Source organism: Vanellus vanellus (assembly GCF_965231255.1).
Source record: "Vanellus vanellus genome assembly, contig: HAP1_SCAFFOLD_125, whole genome shotgun sequence".
NCBI lineage: Eukaryota > Metazoa > Chordata > Aves > Charadriiformes > Charadriidae > Vanellus > Vanellus vanellus.
The window spans coordinates 357,327-371,728 of record NW_028127759.1 but is presented as its reverse complement, the minus strand read 5'-3'; the positions used below and the strand labels follow the sequence as shown (position 1 = coordinate 371,728).

Sequence of the window (14,402 nt, the reverse complement as noted above, 5' to 3'; positions counted from 1 at the left end):
GAAGGTCCTTTGGCCCCAGGGACAGGGCAGCCTGCCGTGAGCTGTCCCACCAGAGCAAAGGGTTCCTCTTTTCATGGCTGCCCTGCACACACACGGTGCCCTGCTCTTCTTCCACCACAGCCCATCTTCCCTCGGAGCCTTTTCCTGAGACAGCTCATCCGTGCTGGCCTGGCCAGCCGTTCCTGCACCCCCTCCCCAGGCGTCCCACAGCCCCCGAGCTGGTGGTGCGGCTCTGCAGAGCCGGGGGCTGTGGTGCCCAGGGCCATGCTGGTCAGGCTGGGAGGCAGACCCAGGTCGGGTGGCTCCTGCCCCCTTCACCTCAGCACACAGACGTGGCCCCTGCAGCTCCAGAGAAGTTCTCGGAGAAAGGATATCAGACAAACAAGTCAGTGCAGGGTCCTTCATTTTTTTAAAAACAAAGAGAGAAGAGCTTCTTATCTACGCGAAGTCTGTGGCTCCCACAACACAGACGGATCCTGACATAGCAATAGGATAAAGGATGATTCTTCACTTTTATTGACAGCATTAACAAAACCCAGAAAAGCTAAAAACCAAATAAATGAAAGGAAAAAAAGTACTAAAGACAATCTGGGCCTGTAATGAGTTACATCATGTGCGATATGTAGAAGATGGGCAGTTCATTGCTGCTTCTGACAAGATACCAGTCATCAGTTTCCACAGGGCGTCCTTGAGTTCCTGGTTCCTCATGCTGTAGATGAGAGGGTTCACTGCTGGAGTCACCACTGAGTACAGAAATGACACGAACAGGTCCAGAGATGGGGAGGAAATGGAGGGGGGGTTCAGGTAGGCAAACATGGCAGTGCTGATAAACAGGGAGATCACAACCAGGTGAGGGAGGCACGTGGAAAAGGCTTTGTGCCATTCCTGCTCCGAGGGGATCCTCAGCACAGACCTCAAGATCTGCATATAGGAAAAGAGAATGAAAGCAAAAGCCCCGAATGCTAGTAAGACACTAAGCACCAGAAGCCCAACTTCCCTGAGGTAGTCTGAATGTGAGCAGGAGAGCTTGAGGATGTGGGGGATTTCACAGAAGAACTGGTGCAGGGCATTGCCCTGGTAGAGGGGCAGTGAAAATGTATTGGCCGTGTGCAGCACAGCATAGGGAAAAACACTGCCCCAGGCAGCTGCTGCCATGTGGACACAAGCTCTGCTGCCCAGGAGGGTCCCGTAGTGCAGGGGTTGGCAGATGGCAACGTAGCGGTCATAGGCCATGATGGTGAGGAGAGAAAACTCTGCTGAAATGAAAAAGACAAACAGCAAGGCCCGTGTAGCATATCCTGCATAAGAGATGACCCTGGTGTCCCAGAGGGAATTGGCCATGATTTTGGGGAGAGTGGTGGAGATGGAGCCCAGGTCAAGAACAGAGAGGTTGAGGAGGGACAAGTAGTGGAAGGTAGGGTACGTAGGGGGTACTAGGAAGACCGAGTGGATAAGGTCCTCTATAGGCAGATTGGAGTAGGCTCACATTCACAAGCCCTGGTCCTCAGAGGGAACTTCAGCCACCCTGATAGCTCCCCAGCCCCTGCCCAGCTCTGCCCACCTCCCCTGCCCTCTCCCCAGGACAGCCCAGCCCAGCAGCCCAGTCTGGACTGGCCCCACAGCACTGCCCGCCGCAGGGTGATGCAGAGCTCTGGGCACTCACTGCACAGCCCCAGATCCTCCCAAGGGTGCAGCAGCTCCTGGGGGGCAGACAAGGAGGTCAGCCTGCCCATCAGCCCCAGGGCTCGTGCTGGTGCTGAGGGAACGAGGAAAAAGAGGCTGGTCACTCTCTGCCTCTCTGGAATTCATATTGTGCCTCATCCCCAGCCCTGACTGAATTTGCCCCCTTCTCTCCCCAGTCAGCCCCACGCCCCAGGACAGCACAGCAGTCCTGGCCCTGGGGTTCCCTCAGGCACCTCCTGCATCTTCACCGTCTCCCCTCCCTGTGCCTGATGAGGCCCTGCTGACTCCCTCGGCACTGCAGCGTCCCTGTGCGTGGACAAATTGATTCAGTGCTTTATATTGGTGGACTTTACCTTTGAGGGTGTTTCACCTTCGGAGTCTCAATCCGTTCCAGCCCAAAGGCATATGTCGAGTCCCTAATCCCGCCTCCCCTCCCCCTAAAAAATGCATTTCCAGAACATCCTCTATATGCCGTCAGTCCTGTCATACATGAAGAAGACTGAGGAGGTAATGGGAGGTCATGGACTGTCTCCCCTGCAATTTGAAACCAAGAAGAGCGCTTTTAAATCCAGAATATTTGGTGCAGTGGAACCCAATAGTACCATCAGTTTAGCTCCAAAAACGTTGAGAACACACGGAGAAGAGATTCATTAAAAGACCAATTCCTTGAACATATTCTTGGAAGCAACTTTGGAGGAACAGTCCATCCCTCAGGCACTGCACTTGGGAGATACCCTTTTATTGAAGAGCTGTTATCTGTCAGACCACACCTGACTCTGTGTTGTGCAAGGGTCAGACACAGTAGGATCAAGCCTCAGGACAAGCAGCATAAACTCAGAAATTTATCTATAAGCAGGATTATCACAAAACAAAAAACCAGACTCACAGCCTAAGATAAGCCCTGGGCAATGTACAGAGAAGGGGCTGCACGTTACTGTCAGTGAAACAGCGTCCACTGGCCCTGTTTCCACAGGGCATCCTTCAGCTCCTGGTTCCTCATGCTGTACATGAGGGGGTTCACTGCTGGAGGCACCACCGAGTACAGAAATGACACCACCACATCCAGACATGGGGATGAGATGGAGGGGGGCTTCAGGTGGGCAAACACTCCAGTGCTGAGAAAGAGGGAGACCACGGCCAGGTGAGGGACACACGTGGAAAAGGCTTTGTGCTGTCCCTGCTCAGAGGGGATCCTCAGCACCGCCCTCAAAATCTGCACATAGGACACCACAATGAAAACAAAACACCCCAATGCTAAACAGACACTAACTACAATCAGTCCAACTTCCCTGAGGTAGGAGTGTGAGCAGGAGAGCTTGAGGATGTGGGGGATTTCACAGAAGAACTGGTGCAGGGCATTGCTCTGGCAGAGGGGCAGTGAAAATGTATTGGCCGTGTGCAGCATAGCATTGAGGAACCCACTGCCCCAGGCAGCTGCTGCCATGCGGACACAAGCTCTGCTGCCCAGGAGGGTCCCGTAGTGCAGGGGATGGCAGATGGCAACGTAGCGGTCATAGGCCATGACGGTGAGGAGAAAATACTCAGTTGAAATAAAAAAGAAAAAGAAAAATACCTGGACAGCACATTCTGCATAGGAGATGGCCCTGGTGTTCCAGAGGGAATTGCCCATGGTTTTGGGGAGAGTGGTGGAGATACAGCCCAGGTCCAGAACAGAGAGGTTGAGGAGGAAGAAGTACATGGGGGTGTGGAGGTGGTGGTCGCAGGCGATGGCGGTGATGATGAGGCCGTTTCCCAGGAGGGCAGCCAGGTAGATGCCCAGGAAGAGCCAGAAGGTCAAGAGCTGCAGCTCCCGTGTGTCTGCAAATGCCAGGAGGAGGAAGTGGGTGATGGAGCTGCCATTGGGCATTTTCTTCTTTTGGGCACAGGGACCTTTTCAGAATGTAAAGACAGTGACAAGTTAGGGTAGAATTCATAGAATCATAGAATGGTTTAGGTTGCAAGGGACCTTGAAGATCACTGAGTTGCAACCCCCTTGCCATGGGCAGGGACACCTCCAACCACACCAGGTTGCTCAAAGCTCCATCCAGCCTGGCCTTGAACACCTCCAGGGTTGGAGCTTCCGCAACTTCTTTGGGACACCTATTCCAGTGCCTTAACACCATAAAAGTGAAAAATTTCTTCCTAATATAAATCTACCTTCTTCCAGTTGAAAGCCATTCCCCCTCAGCCTATGTCTACATGCCCTTGTAAAATGTCCTTCCCCAGCTCTCCTGTAGCCCCTTTAGTTACTGGAGGGCCACAATAAGTTCTCCCTGGTGCCTTCTCTTCTCCAGGCTGAGAAACTCTAACTCTCCCAGCCTGTCCTAATAGGAGAGGGCCTCCAGCCCTCTGATCATCTTTGTGGCCATCCTCTGGACCCACTCCAACAGGTCCATGCCCTTCTTTTGTTTGGGGCTCCAGAGCTGGAATTCTCTGAGTATAATCTATTCAATTTCTCATAAAACACCCCCAAACCACTTTTACCTTTCCAGGAAGACCTTTTGTGAGCTGAGATTGGTGCTGTCTGAGGGTGCCCCAGAGAACAGGAGGTTCTGCTGTTGGCTCTGCAGGACTCAGACCTGTCCTACAGCAAAAGGAAAATAGGAACTTGGGGTGATCTCAGATTAAATCCACTTTTGATAGCCAAGAGCTGTTCAGCATTGTGGCTCCCAATGCACCCGACTGCAGAGCAGAGCTGTGGGGATGTTGTTGTGTTCGTACTGTTTTAGTTGCCCCAACACACCTTAGGAGTGTTTTTAAGACAGAAATCCTGCTGCGCCTTGTGGGTCCTGAGACACAAACGGGCTGTCATTGCAGGGGGTTGACTAGGTGACCCGTAAAGGCCCCTTCCAACCACACCATTCTAGGAGTCTACGATTCTGTGGCACTGGTGAGAGCAGAGGAATGTGCCTTCCAAGTGCATCTCTCTAAAGCCCTCAGCCCCTCTAATCATACCTGAGGAAGACCTCAGCTCTGCCCTCCCAGCCAGGGACACAGAGGGCTCATTACAGCTGCCCACAGACAGCTGCCCAGCAGCGTTTCCATGGCTTTAGCACCACGATGTCTTCTCTGTGGGACTGCTAGATAACACAGAGATGCCGTGGGAGAACTGTGTCCTTCTGGAGGGCAGCCTGCAGCCCAGCAGGACCCCTCAAACAAGGAATCACTTATCTTAAATTTGCTCATCCTGAAGGCACGATCAGGTCATTTCCAGCCACATACACTGTGATTCCCAGAGCGCCAAAGGCAGACAGGATGCAAGTTGGCTGCTTTTCCTCCATGGACATACGTGCACGAAAGTACGTGCAGTGTTGGTGTCTCAGCTGCGCTTCAATCCTTAGTCCCCCCCACCAGGGAGTGTAACAGTAAGAACAAGGGCAGACGGGAGAAGAGGGAATGCCAAAGTACCTCTGCCAGGGCAGGCAGGTGAGGGAGACACAGTCGGACACTTGAGCATATCTCCTCTGTGGTGGTCAGGTTGCTGGAAAGGCAACTCATGACCAAACCCGCATGACACGAAGGGCAGAGGCTCTGCTGTGTGAGCGAGGGGACCAGGGGTTGCTCCAGGGAAGGCATCTGCACTGTCGGGGAGGGCAGGGAGATGCCTGTATCCCCCTTCCCACAGCATTTCTGGGAGCCCGCCTCTCTTCCTCCCTGCCCATGACTCTCTTACCTGGAGCTTGTCTTGGCCAGGACCTGTTTCTCTCTCCCCATATCTCCTCCCTCTTCATGCTCACAGACCCCATTACGCCTGCTGCGTGCACAGCTCTGCCCTGCAGACCCCTCCTGGCAGCAGGGCACTGCCCAGGGACATCTTCGTGTGCAGGGGTTAACGAGAACCTCAGACAAGTCCTATCAACAAATGGGGTCTCAGAGCCTTGTGCACGGTGGAGAAATCCATTCCTATCTCTCCCTGCCCATCCAGCCGACCAAGAGGAGAAAACTTACAGCACAGATTTGTTCCCTTGCAGGTGAATAGTTCCTTGACATTGTTTTTCAAAAGAACCCTCTGCAAATGTCCTTGGGGTGACCTGGAGCTGGGAGCAGTCCTCAACCCTGCAGTTCCCTTGCAAAAGCAGAAGTAATCTGCCTCACTGGCGGTCACTCCTTCCACCCACAGCTTCTCCACACAGCGCCATGGGAGCTCCCCGGGCAGGCTGAGAGCATACCCTAGCAGGCGGCAGAGCCCCTGCCCCGGCACACAGCCCCCGGGGTGCAGGGACCCTGCTGGCAAGGACAGCTCTGCCCACCCCTGCCTGCACACCCAGTGTCACCTCCTGCAGACGTCCCCAGGAGCAGGCAGCCATCGTGCCCTGTGCCTCTGATGGTGGGGCAGGGAAGCCCTGCTCTGGAGCACGTCCTTCTCCTTTGCCCCAGCCATGGAAGGTGCCAGCTGTAGATGGTGCCAGGAGCTGCAGCTGCAGCTGCCCCGCAGCTAGAGACTTACTGTGCCGAGGGCTGTGGAGATGCCTCCCCTGGTGAACACTCTGCTCTGCCCTCGCTGCCTGCAGACAGTGCCCTCAGCCCTGCTGCGCTGTGCAGAGGAGCTGCTCCTGGGCAGAGCTGTCTCTCTGCAGCGCTGCCCGCTTGCCAGGAGCTCCCTCCGTCCCAGCAGACCGGCCCAGCTCAGCAGCAGAGGACCAGCCCACGGTGGCACTCTCTCTGTCCCCTCTGGGCTCCCTGGAGGTGTCTCTGGGGCTCCAGGGGAACCGCCTGTGAAAAAGGCTGATGCAATCTCTCATGTTCCCTCCCTCAGGTGGGCAGAGACACTTACTGCCAGCTGTGTCATTTCTCCCAGCAGAAGAAGAGCTGGCCATGAGTACCCCCTCTTCTTGTCCCATCAATAGCACACACAGGGCTTTGCACACCAGGATTCCTTATGGCAAGTCACCACCTGCCTGTTGCCACAGCTCGGGGGGCTTCAGCCCAAACGTGCAGCAATGATCTCAGCCAGGGGCACAGACAGGACGAGCTGGAGCCGTTCCTGTGGCAGACAGAGCTGTGACATGGTGGCAGAGCTCAGTCCAGCTGGTCTTCAAGGACAGCCTCCTCCAAGCTCAGCTATAGTCCAGATCACAATTCAATCTAACCCCAAAAGGCAATTCAAGGGCACCAGAATGAGTGTTTACTCCTTCAGGAACAGTTCAAGGAGAAACAAAGCCACTGTGTGGCCACTGCTGAGTTTCGTAAGAACTGGTGCTGATAGATCTGAGATACTCCATGTCCTCTTTGCCTCAGTCTGCCCCAGCAAGGTCTCCCAGGCCTCGGACTCAAGGATGGAACCTGCAGGAGAACCACCAGCAATGGCTGGGGTCAAGTCCTCGAGCAAACACAATCCTTACCAGTCTATGGACAGGAGGGGCGGAAGCTGAGGGAGCTGAGGGGGCAGCCAGTGTCACAGTGGTCACTCTGCTTTGTCTTTGGAAGATCACGGAGACTGGTGGAATTGTCTGCTCACTGGCAGCGCCCAAAACATGCATGCCCCAAAGGATTAGCAGGGGAGCTGAAGGCTGTGCCCCAGAGCATGTCCACTCAGGGACTTCTTCTGTGTGTTTGAAACAGAAGGTGACGGGATTTACCCAGAGCAGATCGCACTTGGCCATCCTCTTTGCTTTCTGTGCTGAAAGGACAGGATTGCTGGGCAGAGAGAGCGGTAACTTTTACTGGGAAGTCAGAAGGGCATTCAGCATCACCCCCACCTTGTTTCTAACTGAGGACAGTAGAATCTGCATGGGTAGATAAGCAGGTGGGTAAAATACGATCTGAACTGCTGGGCTTGGAGGCACGTGGTTCCTGCATGGTACTATGTCTGGAGGTATCTCGCCAGTAGGGTCCTGCAGGGGTCGATACCATAACCTGCCCTGTTTGAAATGTTTATAATGACCTGGAGGACATAAGAGTGAGAACTGAGTAGGAGGGTGGTGCTGCACCGCAGCGGGACCCTCCCAGAGGATCTTTGATCTCCATGTTTGGAGGTTTTCAGGTTTCAGCTCCACAGTCACAGCTGACCAGAGTCTGAGGTTGGCGATTTCCCACCCTTTGGTGGGAGGCTGGACCAGAGACCCCAACAGACCCTTTCCCTACAGCCCTTCCCTGAGCCTGGATGTGAGGGTGGCTACAGCAGATGCCCATGGGACAATTCAGAGTGGAACTGTCCTGTGATCAGTGGGTCTCTACTTCGACCTTTAGTTCCAAGCAGGGCTAGTTCTGAGGTCAAGCAGGTTGCTCAAGAAACAGCAGCGTCCCTGTGCAGACTCTGCACACGAGAGCCCAACATCGAAGCCACCATTACAGACACGGGGACAAGGCATTTGACCAGCTCGTTGAACCCAGAAATCGGTATGCCATGCCTCCTGAGATTCCCACAAGCACCTAAGATTTTGTCCAGGGAAGTGGGGAAGTGTGATTCCTCTTTCAGTGTCCTGCCTGTCTCCGGCCCCATGTGGTGCTTTAGGATGTGAAGAGAATCAAACCCAACCTTTGGACTAGATTAGTTTCATTTTCCATGCTGGAATGCGGGGCAGATGAAGGCAGCTCTGAGCTCTCTGCTGCACAGCTTGGACTTCCGAGAATGGAAACGCAGGTAATCTTCTGGTGTGATCACCGATTTGCCTGCCTTTGTGCCTTTTCACTAACCGGGGATCTGTCCGTCGGCCTGAGAAACTACTCCCCTATTCCACCTCCCTCTCTTCATAAAAGGAGGGAACAAAGATATGGAGCATGGATGACTTAAGGACACTATTGTAATCTTTACATTATAAGAGAGACAAAAAATAGTACAACTAATTCCAAACTATCCTTGAGATGCATTCTGATTCTTCCTTCTTTCCAAACCTCAGCCACCTTAGATCTTGAAAGGACTGCCTCAAATCTCTGCAACAAAAATCCCACAAGCCTTCTCTCAGAGAAGTCCTTTTAGCACAGGACACCTCTGCTTGTCACTTCTGCCCTATGCCCAAACTCTGTTTTGCAGTTGGGCGAAGTCAAGGTACTCCCTTGCAACATCTTCCCTACAAAAGTTGTCTTCTCTTCATGCTGATCCCACTTGCATGGCCTCATGTTATGTACAGCTCCATCCTCCTCTTGCAGAGCTCCACTGGGTGACCAGTTTTCCCTTTCTTTCCTGCCCATTCACCTTCACAACCTTTTTGTATTTTATGCGTACCAAATATTATCTGAAGAAACACATTTATTGCCCCCAGCTTCACCCATTTCCAACTGCAGGCTGAGCTATTTCTCCTCTTTGAGCAGACATTGTGCAAAGCTGCTCCAGGTATGGAAACTCACTTAAATGCAGCACATTAATTGGGGCTCAATCAAATATAAAAAACATATCCTGAGCTAGTTTTTCAGAGGCAGTTTCAAAGTGGCAAAGCAGATTCAAAGTGTCTGAAGGAACTGGGGGTTTTTAACCTGGAGAAAAGCAGGCTGAGGGGAGACCTTATTGCTCTCTACAACTACCTGAAAGGAGGTTGTAGCCAGGTGAGGGTTGGTCTCTTCTACCAAGTAACAAGCGATAGGACAAGAGGAATTGGGCTCGAGTTGCACTGGGGGAGGTTTAGATTAGACATTAGGAAAAACGTCTTGACTGAGAGGGTTATCAAGCATCGGACCAGGCTACCCGGGAAGGGGTTGAGTCACCATCCCTGGAGGTATTGAAAAGACATGTTGGGGTGGTGCTGAGGGACATGGTTTCGTGGTGGACTTGGTTAACAGTTGGAGTCGATGATCCTAAAGGTCCCTTCCAACCTAAAGTATTCCATGATTTTATGATTCTATGATTCCATGATTCTATTCTACATAAATTCTGAGAACCAAGTTACAAGAAAGGGAAAAATAGGTGAAGCTGTATTTTCTAGACTCACTAATTCTCTGTCAGTAAAGAGAAGGTCCCACAGCCTGTGGCACGTTTTCATTAGTTGGCCCTATGGGAAGTTTTGTTTCTTGGGTCTCTTGGCTCGAGCCTGCTGCGTTCCTATTTCCAGCAAGGGCAAAAGTTCCCGTTCAGGTATCAAACTTTTGCCCATCCTGCCCGGAGAGCCAGGACAGTTGTGTCACACAACATTCAGTGTCAGAGTGAAGATGGAAAAGAAGTGTGAATTGAAATGATTTGTCCTCCAATGGAAACTCAAATCCTGAGCTGGCTGGACCACATTGGCTGCAGTTAGACATAAGTTACCTGAGACAAATGTGAGTTCAGACCTGGTTGGCAGAGTTTCTCACAGCCCTCACTGAGGAGAGCAGGGTGTTGCGAGAGGGGAGCACATATCTGTTCCTCAAATCCCAAGGTAGTGCCCAAACCATCTTTCCCTTGGCCTCTGGCATCTCATGCCTTGAGATGCAAGAAATGCGGGGCCTTCTGTCAGTAATCCTCCAACAATCCTTCAGGCGGTTGTGTGAGTTCCCTATCAGTATCTAAAAAAGTAACACCCTCCCCCAAAACTAAACAAACAAAAGCCCCACCAATCACAAAAGAACAATCCAAAGTCACCCACAAACATTAATCTGCCTAAATCTAAATGCAGCAGTTTACATCTTGGACAGCCGCTCTGGGCAGTGCCAGTGAAATCAGTATTTGCAGCGTGAGCCGTGATACCCCATCCTCAAGAACAAATCCAAAGCAGTTCAGAGGAAGGGTGGTCTTTCAAAAGGCACTGTTTGAGTCCTCAGGTGGCATGGACACTGCTGATTCCCCACTCCAGAGCGGCAGAGGCTGGAGCCCCTTTGCAGGATGGGCTTCTTGCCAGGAAGCCACAGCTATGGGGGTATCTCACCTGGTTCTTACTGTCCCTTAGCTCAGCATCCATTTCCGTGTATTTCACTCTTTTCTATGTATGTCTACTCTTTCTACATGTCGGAATGACAGAAAAGCAAACATTTCCTAAAAGTTTGTCATAATGTCCTTGCTATAGACAAGAAGCCCATCAACCCTGGAGGCAGCCAAGAACATTGCCATGAGCACCAAGAAGATCCAAGAAGCTCAAGGCCTCTTCTGAAGGGCAGCAAATTCTTGCAACTGTGATTTGAGCCTGGAAGTGGGAAGGAATTTTCGTCTGTGCTTGGAGGAGGAATAAGTGTGTTGTGGCAGTATGTCAGGGCCGAAGGCCCTTGCGCAAATCAGGGATGATGGAGACATTTCCATCTTGTGTGCATGCCTCAGGGCAGGAAATGGGGCACGCCCGCTGCTGGGGGTGTGTGTACTCAGTCATGCCTCAGGAGCTGACCTTGTTCTCTCATGCAAGAAAGAAGAAAAAAGGAGGACTGAGTTTGCCATACCTCAGTCAGCCAGTGGGAAACAAAATAGTAATGACATTGGGAGAGGAGGGTCGGAGAGGGGGAGGCAGATTAGGAGGAGGAAAGAAGGGGGAAAGTGATGATTGCTGTGTTCAAACATTGGGAAGCCAAGACCCAGCTTGTTTGCCTTTCTTCTGAAGATGGATCTTGGTTTTTCTTTCGGGGGGGGGTGACCCTGTCAGACTAGCTTTCACAGTTGTCCTCTGCTAGGAAGCCCAGAGAACACGAGGGCTGGCATGCATCTACTGGAATTTAGACGTGTCCACTAGCGGGGCTTGATTCAGCTGCCCACTTCTCACTGCCAATAGGGAGGTGCCCTGAGGAGTCCTAGGCATGCAAGAATGGCAGCCCTCAGCTTGGCTGGGTAACGGAAGAGGAAACAGCATGTTTAGCGTAAGTTTTCTCCCACTCCTGGGCAGGTGTGGCATTTCACAGCTCCCACCTGCAGGATCACAATCGTGTTTACTTTAAAGAAGGAAGCAAGCCAGGGAAGATTTGACACTCTTCAACACCAGACCTGTATTTCTTTAAGACACAAATTCATCTCTCCCGCTTCTCATTCCACAACCAGTCCACAGATTCTGCACTTCTAAAGATGGACCTGGGACACAAAATATGCACTTATGAATTGTCCATGCTTGGTCAAAGGAGACCCACAACCTGTGTCTTCCTGGTGGATCTCAACTAGTATGAGCTCTCGACGCAGGCCACAGTTTTTCTGAGTGCATTTCCTAGAGCCCCCTTGACCTCCCTGTTCCGCAGGCTGTAGAGGAGAGGATTGACCATGGGCGTGAGGATGGTGTAGAAAAAGGAGAGCACTTGATTGAGCTGCCTCAGTGAGGCTGTCCTGGGTATCATATAGACAACGACGAGGGTGCCATAGAAAACAGTGACCACCATGAGGTGAGAGGAGCAGGTGGAGAAGGCCTTCTGCCTCCCCATGGTGGTCGGGATCCTCAGGATTGCAGCTATGATGCAGATGTAGGATACCAAAGTGACTACAAACGGGACGACTACATCCAGAAAACAGATTATGAAAGTCACCAGTCTAAGCACGGTGGTGTCACTGCAGGCGAGCTCTAGCAACGGGGCAAAATCACAGAAGAAGTGATCAATTGCATTGGGACCACAGAAGTGTAACTTGGAAAATTGTCCAGTGACTATGGTAGACATCAGTAATCCTGCTAGCCAGGACCCAGCCGCCAGCTGGAGACAGAGCTTCCAGTTCATGAGGCTTGCATAGAGCAGGGGTTGACATACGGCCAAGTACCGATCATAGGACATGGTGGCCAGCAGGTAGCACTCAGCACCTGCAAAACAGCCAAAGAAAAAGAACTGCGTCATGCAGCCTTGAGCAGAAATGGTTCTGTCCCTGGTTAGGAAGCTGGCCAGCAGCCTGGGCAGGATAGTGGAGGTATAGCAGATTTCTACACTGGATAAATTCCCCAGGAAGAAGTACATGGGAGTGTGAAGATGCCAATGTGCCACCACCAGCACAACAACGAGGATGTTGCCAAACATGGTCACCGTGTAGATCATGAGAGAGAGGATGAAGAGAGGCACCTGAAGCTTGGGGACGTTACTCAAGCCCAGCAGGAGGAACACCACTGGTGAGGTCTGGTTGTCCCATTCTTCTTTCTCCATGAAGTGCCGTAGGACCTTCTTTTCCCCATGAGGCAGGAAGGGAACCTGGGGAAGGGCATGCGTTTCTGTGTTTTTTGTGAAAATGAACTGGGAAGAAGTCACTGCCAGAGACAACATGGAGGTTTTCCCCCATTTGACTGAATTCCGACTTGGTTTAGGGGCACTATGGGCAAGAAAAGGTTCTTTGAGAGGGCCAAACTGCTCTTCTTTGAAGAATCTCCTCTGATTAGAGAGGTGAGTTGCCGCATCGAGGTGCCTATTTCTGTGGAATGAAAGAGAATGTTCATTTGATCACATTAGATGATGATGCGTGAAGTTATTGCCAGGACTAGCCAGCATAGGTTTAGCCAAATCCTGCTTTCAAGCAACAGAAAGATGGGCCAGGGAGGAAAACTCCATCATGCAAAAAAGCCTTTAGGGGAATACATCATTGACCTCAGCATTGCCACCTGAGTGCTCAGGGCTCCCTGTTCAGCACTGCAATGAAGACACAAGAGTGTCCTGGGGGTGAGTGGGGGCTGAGGAGGTGCAGGATCCTTATGAAGCACAGGTTTCCAGTAAATGCCTGATACACACCTGATTGCCTGCCCAGGGAACGCCTGTGGCTGAAAGAGAAAGCCCACACCACCTCTCCGGGCTTCCATACCACTCGGGTCAGACAAAATACTGTCTCTGATGATGCTCTGCCTCAAACTTCACACATTTGACAGAGAGTTGGAGATGGTCAAGGCAGGCACCTGGAGAGCCCAGAGAGTTCCTGGGATGGAGGAGCCCTTTGACTCAGTGATTCAGTGCACCTACACTGGGATGCATTGTTCCAGAAGGTGCTTCCATGGGGAGAGTGCCCCAGAGTCAGTGCTCTCAGTAAATCACACCCCATGTGGATGGCTGAGAGACAGCTGTGAGAGAGCTGAGGCATTGAGGTGAAGCCCTAAGACACAAGCAAGATGGAGAAAGAGACAGAGAGAGAATAAGAGTTGAGACATTAAAGGACGTGTGTTGGCACGCTGGCCCCATACCCTCCTCTCCAACCTCTTCATGTCCACGGAGGTGTCCGAGTGCCCATCAGCTGATGCCCCGCAGCTCTGTCTCTGCACTGACAACCACGCTGCCTGTATCTGTTCAGTGGTGTCAAGGACCCAGGGAGGGTATCCAGAGGAAAGAGTGAGCTGGAATAAGAAGACGTGCAGGACAGGGCTGTACCAAGACACATGGTCCCACTTCCTAGTGGCCGCTGTGCAAAGAGCCACTGGCACACTAATGACACGCGCCTCAGCAAACCCAGCACCTACCTGTAGTCCCCAGCAGGATGTCACAGCCCTTCCTCTGAGGGGAATGGAGCATGAAAGGCAAGGTCGGGGGCTATCTCCTGCCTCTTCTCCATTCCACCCTCCCCTTTCCAATTCTTCCTGCAGACCCTGACCCATGGCTTAGTCGCTGCTCTGTCCTTGCACTCAACTGTCACCATCTCCTTCTGAGAGTCTTCAGCAGCACCTGAATATCCCCTTCTCTGCAGTGCCTCCCGGGTTTATAGAAGAGGCTCCTGAAGGTTCCTGCTGCAGCTCAACTCTCTGTGTCACAGAAAGTGAGCCCTGTGCAAGTGAAGCCCCGGGGGGATGAAAGCCCTGAGCTGCCCTCCCTTGGACCTCTGTGCTCTTCGGAGGTGGGGAAACAAGCCGGGGAATGAGCCGTGATCTCTTCCAGCTCACGGAGCAGAACTATAATGAGATGCTCCTCACAGCTTCTCCTTCTAAACTCCATGAATGGTCGGTGGGGAAGAA

General features: G+C 52.2%; 2 protein-coding genes across 2 annotated transcripts; both read right to left on the bottom strand.

Annotated features, from left to right (window-relative positions):
- Positions 1-2,620: 2,620 nt before the first annotated feature.
- Positions 2,621-3,550, bottom strand: LOC309685030 (olfactory receptor 14A16-like; the record flags this gene model as incomplete). The annotated part of the gene is made up of 1 exon (XM_082500849.1): positions 2,621-3,550. The coding sequence occupies one exon, from the start codon at positions 3,548-3,550 to the stop codon at positions 2,621-2,623; it is 930 nt and encodes a 309-aa protein (XP_082356975.1).
- Positions 3,551-11,661: 8,111 nt separating this feature from the next.
- LOC309685029 (olfactory receptor 8A1-like) lies at positions 11,662-12,621 on the bottom strand (the record flags this gene model as incomplete). Its single annotated transcript, XM_082500848.1, has 1 exon — positions 11,662-12,621. One exon carries the CDS (start codon positions 12,619-12,621, stop codon positions 11,662-11,664), a length of 960 nt encoding a protein of 319 aa, XP_082356974.1.
- Between the last annotated feature and the right edge of the window lie 1,781 nt (positions 12,622-14,402).